Raw genomic sequence first — 15,705 nt, forward strand, 5'->3', positions numbered from 1 at the left:
TGTACTCAGAAGGTTTTTCCCATTTATTAATCAGAATAGCAGAGTTTATATACACACAAATGACATGACCATCACATGATCATGTGAGAAGACAATAGAGAGAGAGCATTGGATGAAATAGAGTTATAAGTGGACAAGGGCCCCCAGGATTAGGCAACCTGTCCAGGGTGTATCCTGCCTTCCGCATGATAACTGCTGGGATAGGCTCCAGCACCCCCCACGACCCTGAGGGAGAGCAGCTTAGAAAATGGATGGATGGGTGGAGTTATAGGTGGACAAGGGCCCCCAAGGACGTTTATGACGTCCGGGTACATGGAGCCTAAACAACAGATCATTTTTAGAACATTGCTGATCGGATAACTTTGCCACTATGAGTTACAACTAACCATGTGAATGCACAAAAATGAGCTGAGGCCTTTGTATGACGCAAGCCCTAAGGCCTTATGCATACCATAGGCCTGAACCCCATAGTTCATGATATAGTCATGAACCCCGGATTGTGCATTGATCAGTACACACTGACATTAGGATCTAACAGCTGTTCTCAGATCAAAACCTCATATCTCCAAAATTGTAACTTTGCAGGAGAAGATAAAAACATACTCTATTTTTAAAGTAAGTCAATGGAACCAGACATTTTCCCAAGTAATACATAATTTACATAATTTCTTTTGGCCTATTAATCATGGAATTAACACACAATATATAGGACTGTGGTATTTTCAAATTATGTCAAAAACTGAAAAAATACAAGGTTTTGATCTGACAGCAACGATATTCTAATAATGTTGTGTAGTGGATCATTCTTTATGAAAAAAAGCCTCCAGGTGTTTCAGGGATGAAGCAGCAAATCTACTCAACAAAAAAGTCTAAATTCTAGAAGATAAATGTTATTATTTAGTACAAGGACACCAGAATTGGAATTCAGCCTGTAAAATATGGATCATGAGATATGATCATGAAACCTCAGTTGGAAAATACAGTATTAAACATTATTATTGTTTAATAGGATATAGACTTGGGTATAAACAAGCTTAGAGTGTTCAGAAACAGCTATAAATGTTCTCTTTTTTGAATGCAAAATGAAGGCTTCAAATGCAATTCATGCAACCTTAATTCAACTAACATTTATTCTAACTTGTTAATTTGGTAGTTGAGTTCTCAAATTTTATTATTACATATTATTATTACATATTATTACAAACAATGCAACATTTAATATCAACACATGAATACTAACTGGAAATATTTGTAAAACAAAAAAAAGAAAACCTTTGCATAGAGTAATCTATTACTCAGGTAAAATGAGTGTAATGTTGTTGTAAAATGACTGATAATATCCGGACAGGTCTGTTTTATCTGTACATTAGCTTAAGAATGGATTCCAGAGCTATAAGACATCTGAAGTCTTGCACTTTGCTGATTGAGTCTGATTTGTGAACTATGCTGAATCAGACAGCAGCTGCATTTTGGAGTCTCTGGTGTCATTGTCCTTTAGACAGCACTGTATCTGAAGTGAGGGACTTGATTGCAGAGCTTCAGTCAGAGCAGCATAGCCTTCTCTGGCAATTTTGCAGTGGTACAGCCTATAAAAAATGTAATATGTGGTTTTTAACTCATCAGTATTTTTAGTATGATTCAAGTCAAATGTTTTACTCAGTAATTCACAGGAACAGTTGCTTTTCTGCATACTGCGCCAATGCAAAAGCATAACACTCACTGAATGTGCACTCCTGACCACAATTTCCAACCTTATTTACCCTTTTTTTTACATAGATCTAAAAGTACATCTCACTTCAGTTACTGTGAATGAACCCTATTTCAAAGCAAATTAAATTAAAAAAATTAAAGTCGAGGGCCTGTTCATCATTTTATATGTTCTATATGGTAATGGTTCATTGCTTAAATGTATCATACAGTACACCTCTCTAGAAGTATCTTCACTTATATTTCTCCAATCATTTTTTTTGTTTTTTTTTCTACAATTTGGCACTCATTGTATATTATTTACAATAAAAATGACGAGACATATCACAGCATTAAACCATTTTATTAAAAATGAAGATATTTCAATAGTCTTACGTAAGTTTTTGTAGTTTGCAGTATGGGTTTCCCACTCCAACAGACAGCAGCTTTGCGCCTGAATCCTTCAGGTGATTATGACTCAGGTCCAGTTCTCTCAGACATGAAGACTCAGAGCTAAGAACTGAGATCAGAGCTGCACAGCTTTTCTCTGTGATGCCACACTCAATTAGCCTTAAAGCCCATAAAAATACATTGTGCTTTACCGTTGTACATTGCCATTTGAAAGGTAAGTGTAGAACATTGCAATACAATTAGGATATTAGTAGAATGTATCAATTTATTTCATTTAGTAATGTTCTTTCATTGTAACTTACTTTAGAGTGCTCAATTTACATGAAGTTTTCTTCAATGCATCAGAAAGCATTTTTATTCCCGAGTCTCCAATTTTGTTCTGACTCAGGTCAAGCTCCTTCAGGTTTGAGGTGTTTGAACTCAGAACTAAAGCTAGAAAACCACAGCCTACACTCGAAACACCACAGTTATTCAGCCTGCAGGAAAGGCATGCACACAATAAGATCATCAACATTGTGGAGATTTTAATTTTAGCTTGTATTTGTTCTTTTACAGGACATTCTTTTTAAAATAAATTATAAAATGGCATTTTGCTGAAAAAAAAAGTTGGAAATTGTTAACCTTTTCATTTAAACCTAAATATCGAGGTTACATTTGCAGTTCCAGACTTCTAGTCCTCCCTTTTGTAACTATTTAATTTATATATTAGTTTTGTTGTAGTTACTGAACAAATTACAGTAATTACAAAGCCTTAAATCTCATGGAATCAATGTTTTTAAAAAGATTTCAGCTAAGTTCCCTGCACAAAAAAAGAGAAAAAGTGTCTCTGTGACTGTCCTAAACTATCAGAAAACTTATCCCTCCTTGTCAATTGAATAAGCAGCCCACAGAAATGGAGGCTATGAATCAAAAGGAATCAAAGCTCTGAACTCTGTCAGTAGCTAAGTCTGGCAGAAGCTAGAAAGAGCTAACATTTTTATAGCAGCTTGAAGATTTGGGGATTTGAAAGCACGTGTGAATTCTCTTAATTTACCTTAGGATTTCGATGTTACACTCTGTGCCCTGCAGTCCTGGGAATTCCTTTATGGAATGATTCTGATTTAATGAGTGCATGAAATGGTGAAGCAAGTTTGTCATGCTATCACACACCAGGGCCTGCTCTCTCTTACATAAGGGGTTTATACCACTCTCTGTGGTAATACCAGAGCAATTCAATCTGCAAGAAAGAAAAAAAAACCTTTAGATCTTAAGGTCAGGGCAGGTTAAGCAATATTTTTTAAAGCAATTCAAATAATTTTAATTTGGATGCATGATTTTTGCCACTACATAATGAGTTAGTAAAATCAGCATTATTAATATGTATACAAAATGAAAAACCTACAATTTTTCTTCTATAGTGTCGCCTTGGATTCCAGTACAGAGCATCTTCACTCCAGCATCTTGCACATTGTTGTGACTAAGATCCAGCTCCTTTGTGGCTTTCATGATGGGAAGAGCTATAGCTAGTGCTGCACAGCCTTTCACTGTGATGTTACAGTTACTGAGCCTGATGGAATAAAAACATTATAGACATTTTGAAACTTAGGAATGGCTGAGATTAAAATAATTGAGATATTGTGCTTTAAGATGCATTTGTTTTATGGGACAGCAGGAAAGAGTTTCTGGTTGTTTAAAATACTGATATAAATGATTTCTCTGCTTTGTTTTACCCTTATGCCTCAAATTAAAGTTTAGTGTATAGCATAAAGGACCCTATACAATGATGTATAATAAAAGGTCTACAAACTGATTAGACAGTAGTATAAATCAACACCCTGAACCCAAATCACACTACCTGGACACCCAAATAGTAATAGCCAATATACCAATAAACTCTACTTGTGAGAAACAGAAATAAGGTGCAAGAAAACAATAGCAAACTTTGAAAAAAGCATCTCACAACTTTTCCAAGTAAATCGGATGTTATTAAAGCAGAATGTTTCCATTGCAAAATAGTTGACCATGTGAACTGTGATCCATTATGCTTTTTACAGACAATGCATCTATTTTTAGGTGTGATTTTCCTTTCAATGTCATGTCAAAAATTTATCTCAAATGTTTAAGATTGTAATGATTTTAAATGGCTTTATATTCAAGTCAAAATTAATATTACAGAAATAATGCACTTCTGCATTAAAAAAACTTAAAACTCTACCTGGCTGTCTTAGACATCTTGATTGCAGCAAGCAAGTTTAAAAGAGCTTTATCTGAGGTGCCATATTTATTAAGTTCAAACACATCCAAGTTCTCATCTGACCTAACTATGATGAATACTAATGCTGACCAGAGTTCAGGAGATAGTTTGTCCTCATTTAGGTTTCTGTTCCTCAGGAAGGTTTGGACTTCATCCACAAGAGAGCTGTCATTAAGCTCATTGAGACAATGGAAGCATTTGAGAAACATATGAGAACAGTAGGTATGTTGAATTTGTTTCTTCAGATAGTTAATGGTTCCTGTTACAGCCTCAGGATTGCTGCTTCCCTGTACCAATAGGTCTTGCAGGAGGCTCTGGTTGGATTGTAGTGAGAAGCCCATGAGAAAACGAAGGAAGAGATCCAGTTGACCGCTTTCATTCATAGAGGCTTTATGAAGTGCATATTGGAGCAAACTTAACATTGTTAAAGGATGTTTAGATACACTGGAGTCTGGATTGAGCACGTTTTGCTTGTGGTTGTGGAAGGACAAGAACACATATAGAGCTGCAAGATGTTCCTGAATGCTCAGATGCACAAAGCTGAATACTTTCCTCTGGAAAAGCCCAAACTCCTCCCTGAAGATCTGTGTGAAGACTCCAGAGTACACAGATGCTTCTCGGACATCAATACCGCACTCTTTCAGATCTTCCTCATAGAAGATCAGATTGCCTTTTTCAAGCTGCTCAAAGGCGAGCTTCCCAAGCTTGAAGATCATTTCTTTATCTGAGACTTTGTTGTCTGAGTACTTTGCTTTTTTACTGTTGATCTGTGTGATCAGGAAGTACGTATACATCTCAGTTAAACTCTTTGGTATTTTATCCCAACCACAGTCCGCCACCATTCTCTCTAACACAGTGGCTGCAATCCAACAGAAGACTGGAATTTGGCACATGAGATAGAGGCTCCTCAGTGACTTCAGGTGAGTAATGATTCTGTTAGCCAGGCTTTGATCTGTGATTCTCTTCCTGAAGTACTCTTCCTTCTGTGGATCACTGAATCCTCGTACTTCTGTTACTCGATCAATACATTCAGTGGGGATCTGTTCAGCTGCCGCAGGTCGAGACGTTATCCAGATTTGTGCAGAGGGAAGCAGATTCCCCTTGATGAGGTTTGTTAACAGGGTATCTACTGTGCTTGCCTTTGTTGCATCACATAAACTCTCATTGTTCTGAAAATCTAAAGGATGGCGACACTCATCCAAACCATCAAAAATCATAAGAAGAGAATTTGCAAATTGGGGTGAACTTGCATCGATTCCTTTCATGAAAAAATCCTGAAGAAGGTCATTCAGACTGTATTTTTTAACCCTCATCAAATTTAGCTCCCTGAAAGAAAGTGGAAATATGAAATGGACATCCTGATTTGCTTTGCCTTCTGCCCAGTCCAGAACAAACTTCTGCACAGAGACAGTTTTTCCAATGCCAGCCACTCCCTTTGTCAGCACAGTCTTGATGGGCTTGTCATATCCAGATGTAAGATTGAAAATATCATTGCATTTGATATGTGTGCCCCCCTTTACCCCTTTTAATGCTGCTTCAAAATGGCTCACACCATGGTGACAGCTGTGAGCTTCATTCATGCTTTCCACAATGTAGAGCTCTGTGTAGATCTCATTGAGAGTTACTGGGTTCCCCAGTTGTGCTCTTCCCTCAAATAAATGCTGGTATCTCTCTCTCAAGATTAATTTTAGTGTTTTGCTCTGTGCCTCCAGGGTGTCTAAGTCAAATCTGTAAAATAATACAAAATTTTGAACAATGTTAGGTATCATTTTAATCAAAAGTAAACATGTCTACTAATCTCATGACAGCTATGGCTCAATACTGACTGAGTTGTCTATTTGGACAGCATTTTAAAGAGGATGCTGCTTAGTTAGACTTGTAGACCTCAGTGTGGGTTAAATACGCAAAACTATTCAAATATATTGCTAAAACCACACAAAATATTTCATCCATGGCTTTATTTGAGATGGAATACATGGAAGTCACAATTGTTGTGGATGTCAAAATGTCCAAAAAAAACTTTATGTTAATGTTTTCAGCCACACAAGTCTCCTTTTTAGAACTTGCTCATCTAAAACACTTTGTAACTCAAAGCATGTTTAATTTTTATACTTGAGTACATTAAGAAATAAGTAATTATGCACTTTAACTCAAGTATAAATATAGGTGGAACACTCATACTTTTACTCAAGTAGTATTGGAGGCTTTAACATTAGCTATTAGTCAAGATTGTCTAGACTGCTGAATTGCTGTTGACATCTGGTGTGATTATTCTCTGAAGTGTCTCAACAAGCAATTTTAAAGCTCTATGTTTGTTGAAATACTGCCTCAGAAGACTGACACCTGTGTTGGAAGTGAGTCAGCTTACAAGATATTGAAACATAGCAGGTGTTTACTTCATTCCAGTTCTTCTCCAGTGTTTACACCTAAGTTTAGAGTATAATCCTTTATGGGCTATCTTGGACTAGAAGTCTACAAATGCTGTGTTTCACTGACAAAAGTGACTTAAATGGTATGAAAAGAAAAATACCAACACCAGCACACTAAAACATAAGTTGAGCACTGAATTATAAGCTGCACTTATTTTTATTGTACTTCACTGTGTATTGTAGTTTATTGTATTGTATTGTTTGTTATTGTATTGCATTGAATGGCATAGAGTTCTGCGTTCAACTCTGTTTCTTTTTCTCTTGGTGTCTGCAGTGACATTATGTTTCTAGCAGTATCTGAGCTCAGGGCTGTCTTTTTCTCTAAGCTAGCAAACTAGCAACTAGCAAAGATACTTTCTCTAGATTGACAAAGCACTTCTTGTAAGTCGCTCTGGATAAGAGCATCTGCTAAATGCTGTAAATGTAAATGTAAATGTAAAGTTTGAGTAAATTATTGAATTTCCTCAACAGAAAACCTAAAAAACTTCCATATTATAGATGCATTGAAATGTAATAAACAGATGGGATGTTAAAAGGAATTATGCAAATTTTAACATTACAAAATTCTGATGAACAGAACAAATGGCAGACCATTTTCAGCTTTTTTTTGGCTTACCTCTCTTTTGGTGTTAAACATTCTTCACTACAGTTGACTGGCATTTTCACTGGCCCATCAGTCTTTACAGACACACCCCTGGGAACAAGTGAACAAGAGCTTTTCATCTGCAAACTGTCATAAAACATTACATTATTATTTTAATAATAGCGAACAGAAAATTTAGAGCTAAAGAGGAGATTTAAGGTCACAGTAAGCTCTAAAGAAGACTATTAATTCTGACCTTTCTTCTGGTAGTAAATGTAGTAAATGTTCTTCACAGTAATTGATTGGCATTTTCATGGACCTGTCACTTTTCGGAGAGACACCACTGAGTAGAGGTGAACTGGATCTTTCTGGCTGAAAACTGTCATAAAAGCATACATTGTTAAGTTATTAATATTAAACGTTAATGTTTTTTGAAGTGCTGAATTCAAATCTTACCATTGGACATTTTTATGATTACAGTAAAATGTGCTGCAAATTATTATAAAGTCTGAAAAAAGATTGACAGGACCAAAATCATCATTTCAACACGTCTTTCCTTGAACGACGATTGAAATCCAATAAATGCAAAGCTGCCTCTGGAGCATGAATGTGCAAAGTTTTTCAAAGTTCAACAATGAATTACTCAGAGAAAAACAAGAATGGTTTCTAAACTGAAATTCCAACTTTGGCTTCTTTTTGGTTTGTACAATGTGTTTGTACAATCTACATAAAATAGATAATAAAACCAGATATATACAAAATGAAACTAATTCTAGTCTTAGTCCCTGCAAGGTGAGTATTTGTGGGAATAAAGATCTCACTGTAATTTTTTTAGGCTTTTTATTAATTTGGCTTTTTGTTCATTTAGGGAATTCATTCTAGACCAGTGATCAACAACCCATCTCCTGAAGATCTGTTTTCATGCAGAGTTTAATTCCAGCCTGCATCTACTGTACTATGCATCTAATTCAGCCAATCAAGCCCTTTTGAAGAAGTTAATTATCTGGACCAGGTGAGACATATTAGGGTTGGAACCAAACTCTGCACTTTGGTAGACCTCCAGAACCAGGGTGGGTGATCACTGTTCTGGAGAATTTCAGATTTAAGAGGTTTAATCTTAGCATTAGGTTCAGAGGATAAGATTAAAGTTTAGGATTAGGTTCAGGGCTAATAAGGGCTAATAAGATTCTTAAACCAAGTCCTTACCTTTCATCTTGGGGTAAAGGCTCTCCACTGTAATTGATCGGCATTTTCATGGACCTATCGCTCTTCAGAGACACACTACTGGGTACAGATGAGCTGGATCTTTTCAGCTGAGAACTGTTCAGAAAACACTGTGTTATTAATGTATTACACTTTTCTTGATTGTTTACAAATTGATGCCACACATTAAGCATGCAGGGTTCTTTTGCCTACTAAATGTCAAAGGCACAAAACATTTTCCATTTTCATCGCAAAGTCCTTAGGTATTTTTTGCAAAACACTTGCAAAAACTTTTAGTGCTAATTTAATAGACTTATGGCATCTTTTGGATAGATTAAGACAGAAAATGCATACAAGTGGAAATCGATGACAGAACTCTGACTGCACCTGAACACACTCTACAGTTCTATATTTCATTTGCAGTGATAATGATAGTATGAGAAAAGTAAGAAAAATCAAATGTCCCATGGAAAACAACATTCGGAAAAGATGAATGTATGAAAAAAGTAGCTAAAGGACGGCCACAGGTGGCCAGGGACGCCCAATAATGCAGCCTGAACCCCTTCTGGCCACCCTAGTTATAGAAATTGACACAATCAACAATTATCAGTCAGTCATAACCACAAAAAAAAATTACTTCATATGGCAAAAAGAAAATTAACTAGTTTTATTCAACCTAAATAAATACTTTGAATGAACAATTCTTCCAATCAACATAGGTCTTTAAGTTGAATAAAACTTCTTTAATTGCTTGGTACTGTATGAAATCATTTTTAGTCAGATCTGTCGAGCCATTTTTTACAGTATATATAACATTACAAAGTAGGCTATGTGATGGTAAAATGAGATATCTATTAAAAATTAATCAGTTGTAATTGTTTATCATGCAAACTAATTTCTTTTTACAGAAAAGAAAGGCTCAGTCGTTCACAAGCAAGGATGGGGTGAGGTTCACCACTTTGTGAACAACTGCGTGAGCAAATAGTCCAACAGTTTAAGAACATTTCTCAACATGCAACTGCAAGGAATTTAGGGATTTCATCATCTACAGTCCATAATATCATCAAAAGATTTAGAGAATCTGGAGAAATCTCTGCAAGTAAGCGGCAAGGCAGAAAACCAACATTGAATGCCCGTGACCTTTGATCCCTCAGGCGGCACTGCATTAAAAACTGACATCATTCTGTAACGGATATTCCTACATGGGCTCAGGAACACTTCAGAAAACCACTGTCAGTGAACACAGTTCGTTGCTCCATCTACAAGTTCAAGTTAAAACTCTGCCATGCAAAGCGAAAGCCACATATCAACAACAGCCAGAAACGCCGCCGGCTTCTCTGGGCCCGAGCTCATCTGAGATGGACTGACGCAAAGTGGAAAAGTGTCCTGTGGTCTGACGAGTCCACATTTCAAATTGTTTTTGGAAATCATGGACGTCGTGTCCACCGGGCCAAATAGGAAAAGCACTGTCCGGATTGTTATCAGCGCAAAGCTCAAAAGCCAGCATCTCTGATGGTTTGGGGGTGTGTTAGTGCCCATGGCATGGGTAACCTGCACATCTGTGAAGGCCCCATTAATGCTGAAAGCTACATACAGGTTTTGGAGCAACATATGCTGCCATCCAAGCAACGTCTTTTTCAGTGACATCCCTGCTTATTTCAGCAAGACGATGCCAAGCCACATTCTGCACGTGTTACAACAGCGTGGCTTCGTAGTAAAAGAGTGCAGGTACTAGACTGGCCTGCCTGCAGTCCAGACCTGTCTCCCATTGAAAATGTGTGGCGCATTATGAAGCGCAAAATACGACAACGAGGACCCCGGACTGTTGAGCAACTGAAGCTGTACATCAAGCAAGAATGGGAAATAATTCCACCTACAAAGCTTCAATAATTAGTGTCATCAGTTCCCAAATGCTTATTGAGTGTTGTTGAAAGGAAAGGTGATGTAACACAGTGGTAAACATGCCCCTGTCCCAACTTCTTTGGAACGTGTTGCAGGCATCAAATTCAAAATGAGTGAATATTTGCAAAAAACAACAAAGTTTATCCGTTTGAACATTAAATATCTTGTCTCTGTAGTGTATTCAATTGAATATAGGTTGAAAAGAATTTGCAAATCATCGTATTCTGTTTTTATTTATATTTTACACAACATCCTGACTTTATTGGAATTGGGGTTGTACACATACAAACAATGCATCAATTTTAACATAATTTAATACAATAACCCTATCTTATTTATTGATTTATGTTTTTCCTAGCAGTTTATCACCCCAATGAAATCTTTTGGTCATATTTTTTGGTCATACCATCTTGTTCTAAAAGTTCTAGCTGCTCCACTGGTTTTCAGCAGAATTTCAAAACTTCCATAGCACGTTATTTAGGGGTTATGGAGTTGTTTGAGGTTTTGCTTGGGTTTGATGCTACTTAAGACATTCAAGTGATAATGTTTAGTCTTTATGTTGCAGTTTTGCAGTGAATCATTTCATAAGCACTCTAATTTAATCCTGTGATATTAACAATATAGTTGTTTAGCATGTTTGCTCACATGTATCCTGTTAACGAGCTGAGTCTCCTAGTTCTAGTTAAGAAAATAAGTTGTCAGACCCTCAGTTTGAAAATCAGTACACTCGGTGGTCCATGTTTTGTGAAACTTTGAACATGGATCAGCCAATCAGATTATACCTGAACTATCCATTTTCAGAACTGACATACTGAGAAACATTCAGACAATAGATTCTACTGGAGACACTAAAAGCATGCATTTCAACACAGTTCCACACTGTGATATAAATATACTTTACCATACTTTACCAACTGTTTACAGTAATGTATCAACATATAAAACATTAGACATACAACACTAATGAAGGCTGACACCTGTGTCACTGAAAATGTATTTGTGTATTTGTGTTTATTGTTTAGTGAGTGATTGAAGGGATTTAGTCAGTTGTCGCGTTGTATGGAAAAGCTTTTGTGTCATGTGTTTAGTATTTTGTGGAAGGTGGGCCAAAATGATCACTTTGTCAACAAGCCTCTGTTTAGTCTCGTGCGTTAGCTGTTTTGAGAATGTCACCTCTGAACAGACAAAAGTGTTCAAGCACCCGAGAAAAAAATGTAAACCTGCCAGGCAACATTCAACCGCGGAGCTTCTGAGAAGAAGCAGGAACATAAATGACAAAAAAACACAAACACAAAAAAAAATTTCAAAAGCCTGCTTTGTTAAACACTGTGCAGTGGAGCAAGCTGGAGCATAAGCAGAAAGAGGAAGACGGGGAAGAGTAGGATGAAAACTTCATCAAGTGGATGTCCCTGGTTAGCATTTGCACTGTCATTGGTTTACATGGGTTCATCACTAAGCTTTACTTGGACCAAAGACTTCTGTGAGTTCATGTTTTATTTGAAACTCTGTGCAACAATCTCATTCCACCCCAAGCAAAACATCCACATGTTCAACAGCAGCAAGTTAACTTCACACTAGGTTGAGATGTGAGCTTCCATACCAGTGCAAATCCCCATGCTAATTCAGGCCCTTGGATGGTTCCAGTACTAGCCCCTGGGCCTGCTCTAGCCTAAAACCTCATGCCAGGCCAGCTCCAGTCCCTGACTCAGCTCCGCTCCCTAATCTGGCTTTTGTGAACAGCTGTGACCAGCTCTATCCTGCTTCTTGTCTCCATTCAACATCCCAACTGTTTCCATCCTTGTTCCAGTTACTATGTATGTTTCTTCTTCAAACCTTTTTCTCTGCTCCTGTGTGTTTATAATGCGTAGCTGCTATATAACCACTTCCTAATTCTCTTGGTAGCCCTGGAAGGTCGCAGGGGCTCCCTGACATCTACCTGTTATGGCCTGCAAAATTATAGAGATTCCTGATCCTGTAACTTCCACATCCTTGTCCTGATCACTGTTTAAGTGTTTTTGCATGTGTGCATATACAGTACATGTGTGTGTGTGTTCCCACTACTTTTGTCCCAGTTCCTGTCTGTTTTTTCTGTCCCAATTATTGTCCAATTCAAAACCCAGGCACCTAATTTCAAGGTAACATTATTTATATTGATATGCTCCATAAGTTGGTTCCTTGTAGCAAAAAGTGTCTCTGTGTTAAATCAGAAAATGTATATTTTGCATTAAGGACTAAATTCAGAAAAAAATAATTAATTAAATTTAAGGATAAAATTAAATTCAAAATAAAGATTTGGAATTAGATTAAATGTGACAGTAAGCTGTGGGCTAATGACAGAACATAAATTCTTACCTTTCTTCTGGTGGCAAAGGTTCTCCACTATAATTGATTGGCATTTTCATGGACCTGTCACTCTTCAGAGACACACCACTGTGTCCAGGTGAACTGGGTCGTTTCAGCTGAAAACTGTTCATAAAACACTTTTTAAGCTATTTTCATGCATGGTTTTTACATAGATATTGTCACTGTTCCAGCTCCTGTCCCTCCTTTAGTCCTGGAATATCATTACCCATGTGGATTAGTTCTGTTAGTCTAGCTGTTGGGTCATTGTTTGTGTTTTACTTGTTTTCCTCAGGCATGCTATCGAGTTTTCCCTTCATATTTTGTTTTTATGGCTGAAGACAAACAATGCATTCTCAGGTTTCTCATTGACTCCGGTCTCCATGTCTGGTCCCTCATTACAAAAGTGTGGTTCATATTTTGCAGCACTTAAAAGTTCTAGTGTTTTTTTCTTCATTAAAAAAACAATAGAGTGTAAAGCAGAAATGGGGACTCAAGTTAGCAAAAGACTATAGTCACATGTCAAGTGACTTGTGACAACTGAAGACTTTTATTCTGAGAAAAAAAAAAATTAAATGTAATTAAAACTGGTAACCTTAATGTGGTAAATGAAAGAAAACTGTTGTTGCTGATCTTATTTGTGTGACTTGCTTGTCAGTTTTGCTGAGGTCTTGTACAGTCATCACTACATTGCCATTTTCTCAAACAGCTCACAGTGGCATCAGGTTCAACATAACTTCAAACATTAAGCCGTGCATTGTAGAAAATCCTTCAGTCTGGTGGACAGAATGAAATGCTACATGCTCTAAATCTGATGTTTAAAGGAAAGAGGACAAACAACTTGAAACAGTTGGCCAACATGTAGTTTGGATAGCAAGTCTGCTAGCTAGCACTGTAGCTATAGCTAGTAGGGGTTTTATTAAATTACAGATCACCGTCCTTTAAAGGTTGGTAAAATGTCAATTTTGTAAAACTTATAAACTACAGTCTCACCTGTCCTTTTTAAGCAACTGAGACAAACAAGCAATTGAACAAATCTGTAATATTTATTAACTGGGGATAAAAAGGGATGAAGTAAGATTTAAGTATCAGTAAGCTGAGCTGCAGCTTCAAGAAAAAGACAGTCAGTTCTTACCTTTCTTCTGGTGGCATAGGGTCTTCACTGTAATTGATTGGCATTTTCATGGACCTATCACTCTTCAGAGACTCATAACTGGGATCAGGTGAACTGGACCTTTTCAGCTGAGAGCTGTCATAAAAAAAAAACATACAGTGTTATTAATTTATTAATGTTTAATATCAATGTTTTTGAAGTGCTTACCACTTGAATGTCAAAATCAATGTTGCCATAGTCATGTAATCAATGTTATGACCCAGTCTAGTGTCAGGCCATAAATGCATGGTGTGTGAAATGTAAGCTTTGTGAATTTTTTAATATTCAATAATTGGAGCTTAAAGGAATGGCGTATGATTGAAAGACCAAGTGTAAGCTGAATCTAAAGGAGGTCCATAAGGCATAAATGTTGTTGAGGCAATTTCTTACCTTTCTTCTGCTGCCAAAGCTTCTTTGCTATAATTAATTGGCATTTTCATGGACCTGTCACTCTTCAGAGACACACCACTGGGTACAGGTGAACTGGGTCTTGTCAGCTGGAAACTGTTTAGTTCGTTTATTAATTTCTTGATAATCATGTGAACACATGGGTCAAATATTACATTACATGAAATAACTTATTAGACTGGGCATGTATGAGGACTAGAATCGGAAAAACAAGTTTTTCTCACCCATCAACCTCACTGACAAGGCCATGGTCCTGTAGCTCTGGGTCAATCATGGTGAAGATAATGTCCCTCTCTTTTATCCTACCAGTCATGTTATTTGGATATGGTGCTCCATCATAAGTAAAGTTAGTTAGATATAAAGCACAGTGGCAAAAGCCTGAGAAAAAGGACATGGTTCAGCACGAGGAAGGAGTCAGTTAACAAAAACATGCTTAGCCAGTTCAGTAACATGTTTTTCACAATGCTGCCAAGTTCGCTGTACTAAGCATTACATAAGCAAATTCTACTTTTCTAAAATAAATGCAGTCATGTTACAAATAAATTACAGTTAAACCCAGTACAAGATATAATATAGTGATCTTTACAGAAAAATAAGGCAACATACCATTCAACGGATCCATAATATCTTACAGTGTTCACTGTATAAACTCCTCAAACTACTCCTGCAAGCTTTCAGTGTCTACAGAACTCTGACCATTGGTCTTACTCTACACTGTCCATCGCACAACCTTCTTCTCTCTACTCTCCACTCTCTTCAACACTTACCATGCACACTGGGTTATCCTGTCACCAATCTGTGAAGCAGAGGGGAATTATCTGTTGGTAGATGTTCTCATCCTGATAAGATTCCTCACAAGAAAAGGGGTGTTTTCCTTTTTCAACTCAACCAATCATGAATAAGCTTCTGTTTACATATTTTACATGATATATTTACTTCCTTGTAAAGGACAAAGGCAGCACTGTACACCACTGGAAAAAATGTGAAAGATGCAGTTTCTTAAATTCTTCAGTGGGAGATTCTATACAATAACAGCACATGTTCTTTGTACATAGAGGTCAGTTCTGTCTGTTTTTCCTTTACATCAGAGAATTCTACTTTATCTGATCTTGGCCATGTTTCAAAGCTGTTGTAGAATATTTGATACAGGTATGCCTATGACCACCTCCCCAGGTAGAAAGATGATAGAGGGTAACTGTTGGCATGCTGATGGCAAAGATGTTGGCCCACTGGCTTTTTGCTCAGTGTTTTACAGGCAGCCCACTGGTGGTTAAACAGAATATTTGAGAAAAAAGACTCTTGTCTTCACTCATTTTCCATTTACAGTTTCCTTATTTTTCCTTCATTGCTGTCTTTC

At 37.0% G+C, this 15,705-nt stretch overlaps 1 protein-coding gene across 3 annotated transcripts; it reads right to left on the bottom strand.

Moving 5' to 3' along the window:
- LOC108412899 (NACHT, LRR and PYD domains-containing protein 3-like) lies at positions 1-15,103 on the bottom strand. 3 transcript variants are annotated; one of them, XM_017685133.2, is made up of 14 exons: positions 14,955-15,103; positions 14,573-14,726; positions 14,331-14,444; positions 13,923-14,036; positions 12,800-12,913; positions 8,549-8,662; positions 7,599-7,721; positions 7,376-7,453; positions 4,292-6,058; positions 3,479-3,643; positions 3,131-3,313; positions 2,400-2,573; positions 2,083-2,256; positions 1-1,586 (listed from the first exon to the last, which is right to left on the bottom strand). In XM_017685133.2, exons 1-14 carry the CDS (start codon positions 14,968-14,970, stop codon positions 1,442-1,444), a joined length of 3,435 nt encoding a protein of 1,144 aa, XP_017540622.1. In that variant the 5' UTR covers positions 14,971-15,103; the 3' UTR covers positions 1-1,441. The 3 variants fall into 3 exon arrangements, with proteins under 3 accessions (XP_017540622.1, XP_017540624.1, XP_017540621.1); XM_017685135.2 differs by having other exon boundaries at positions 4,421-6,058; positions 7,376-7,489; XM_017685132.2 differs by having other exon boundaries at positions 7,376-7,489.
- Between the last annotated feature and the right edge of the window lie 602 nt (positions 15,104-15,705).

Source organism: Pygocentrus nattereri, chromosome 17 (genome assembly GCF_015220715.1).
Source record: "Pygocentrus nattereri isolate fPygNat1 chromosome 17, fPygNat1.pri, whole genome shotgun sequence".
Lineage (NCBI taxonomy): Eukaryota > Metazoa > Chordata > Actinopteri > Characiformes > Serrasalmidae > Pygocentrus > Pygocentrus nattereri.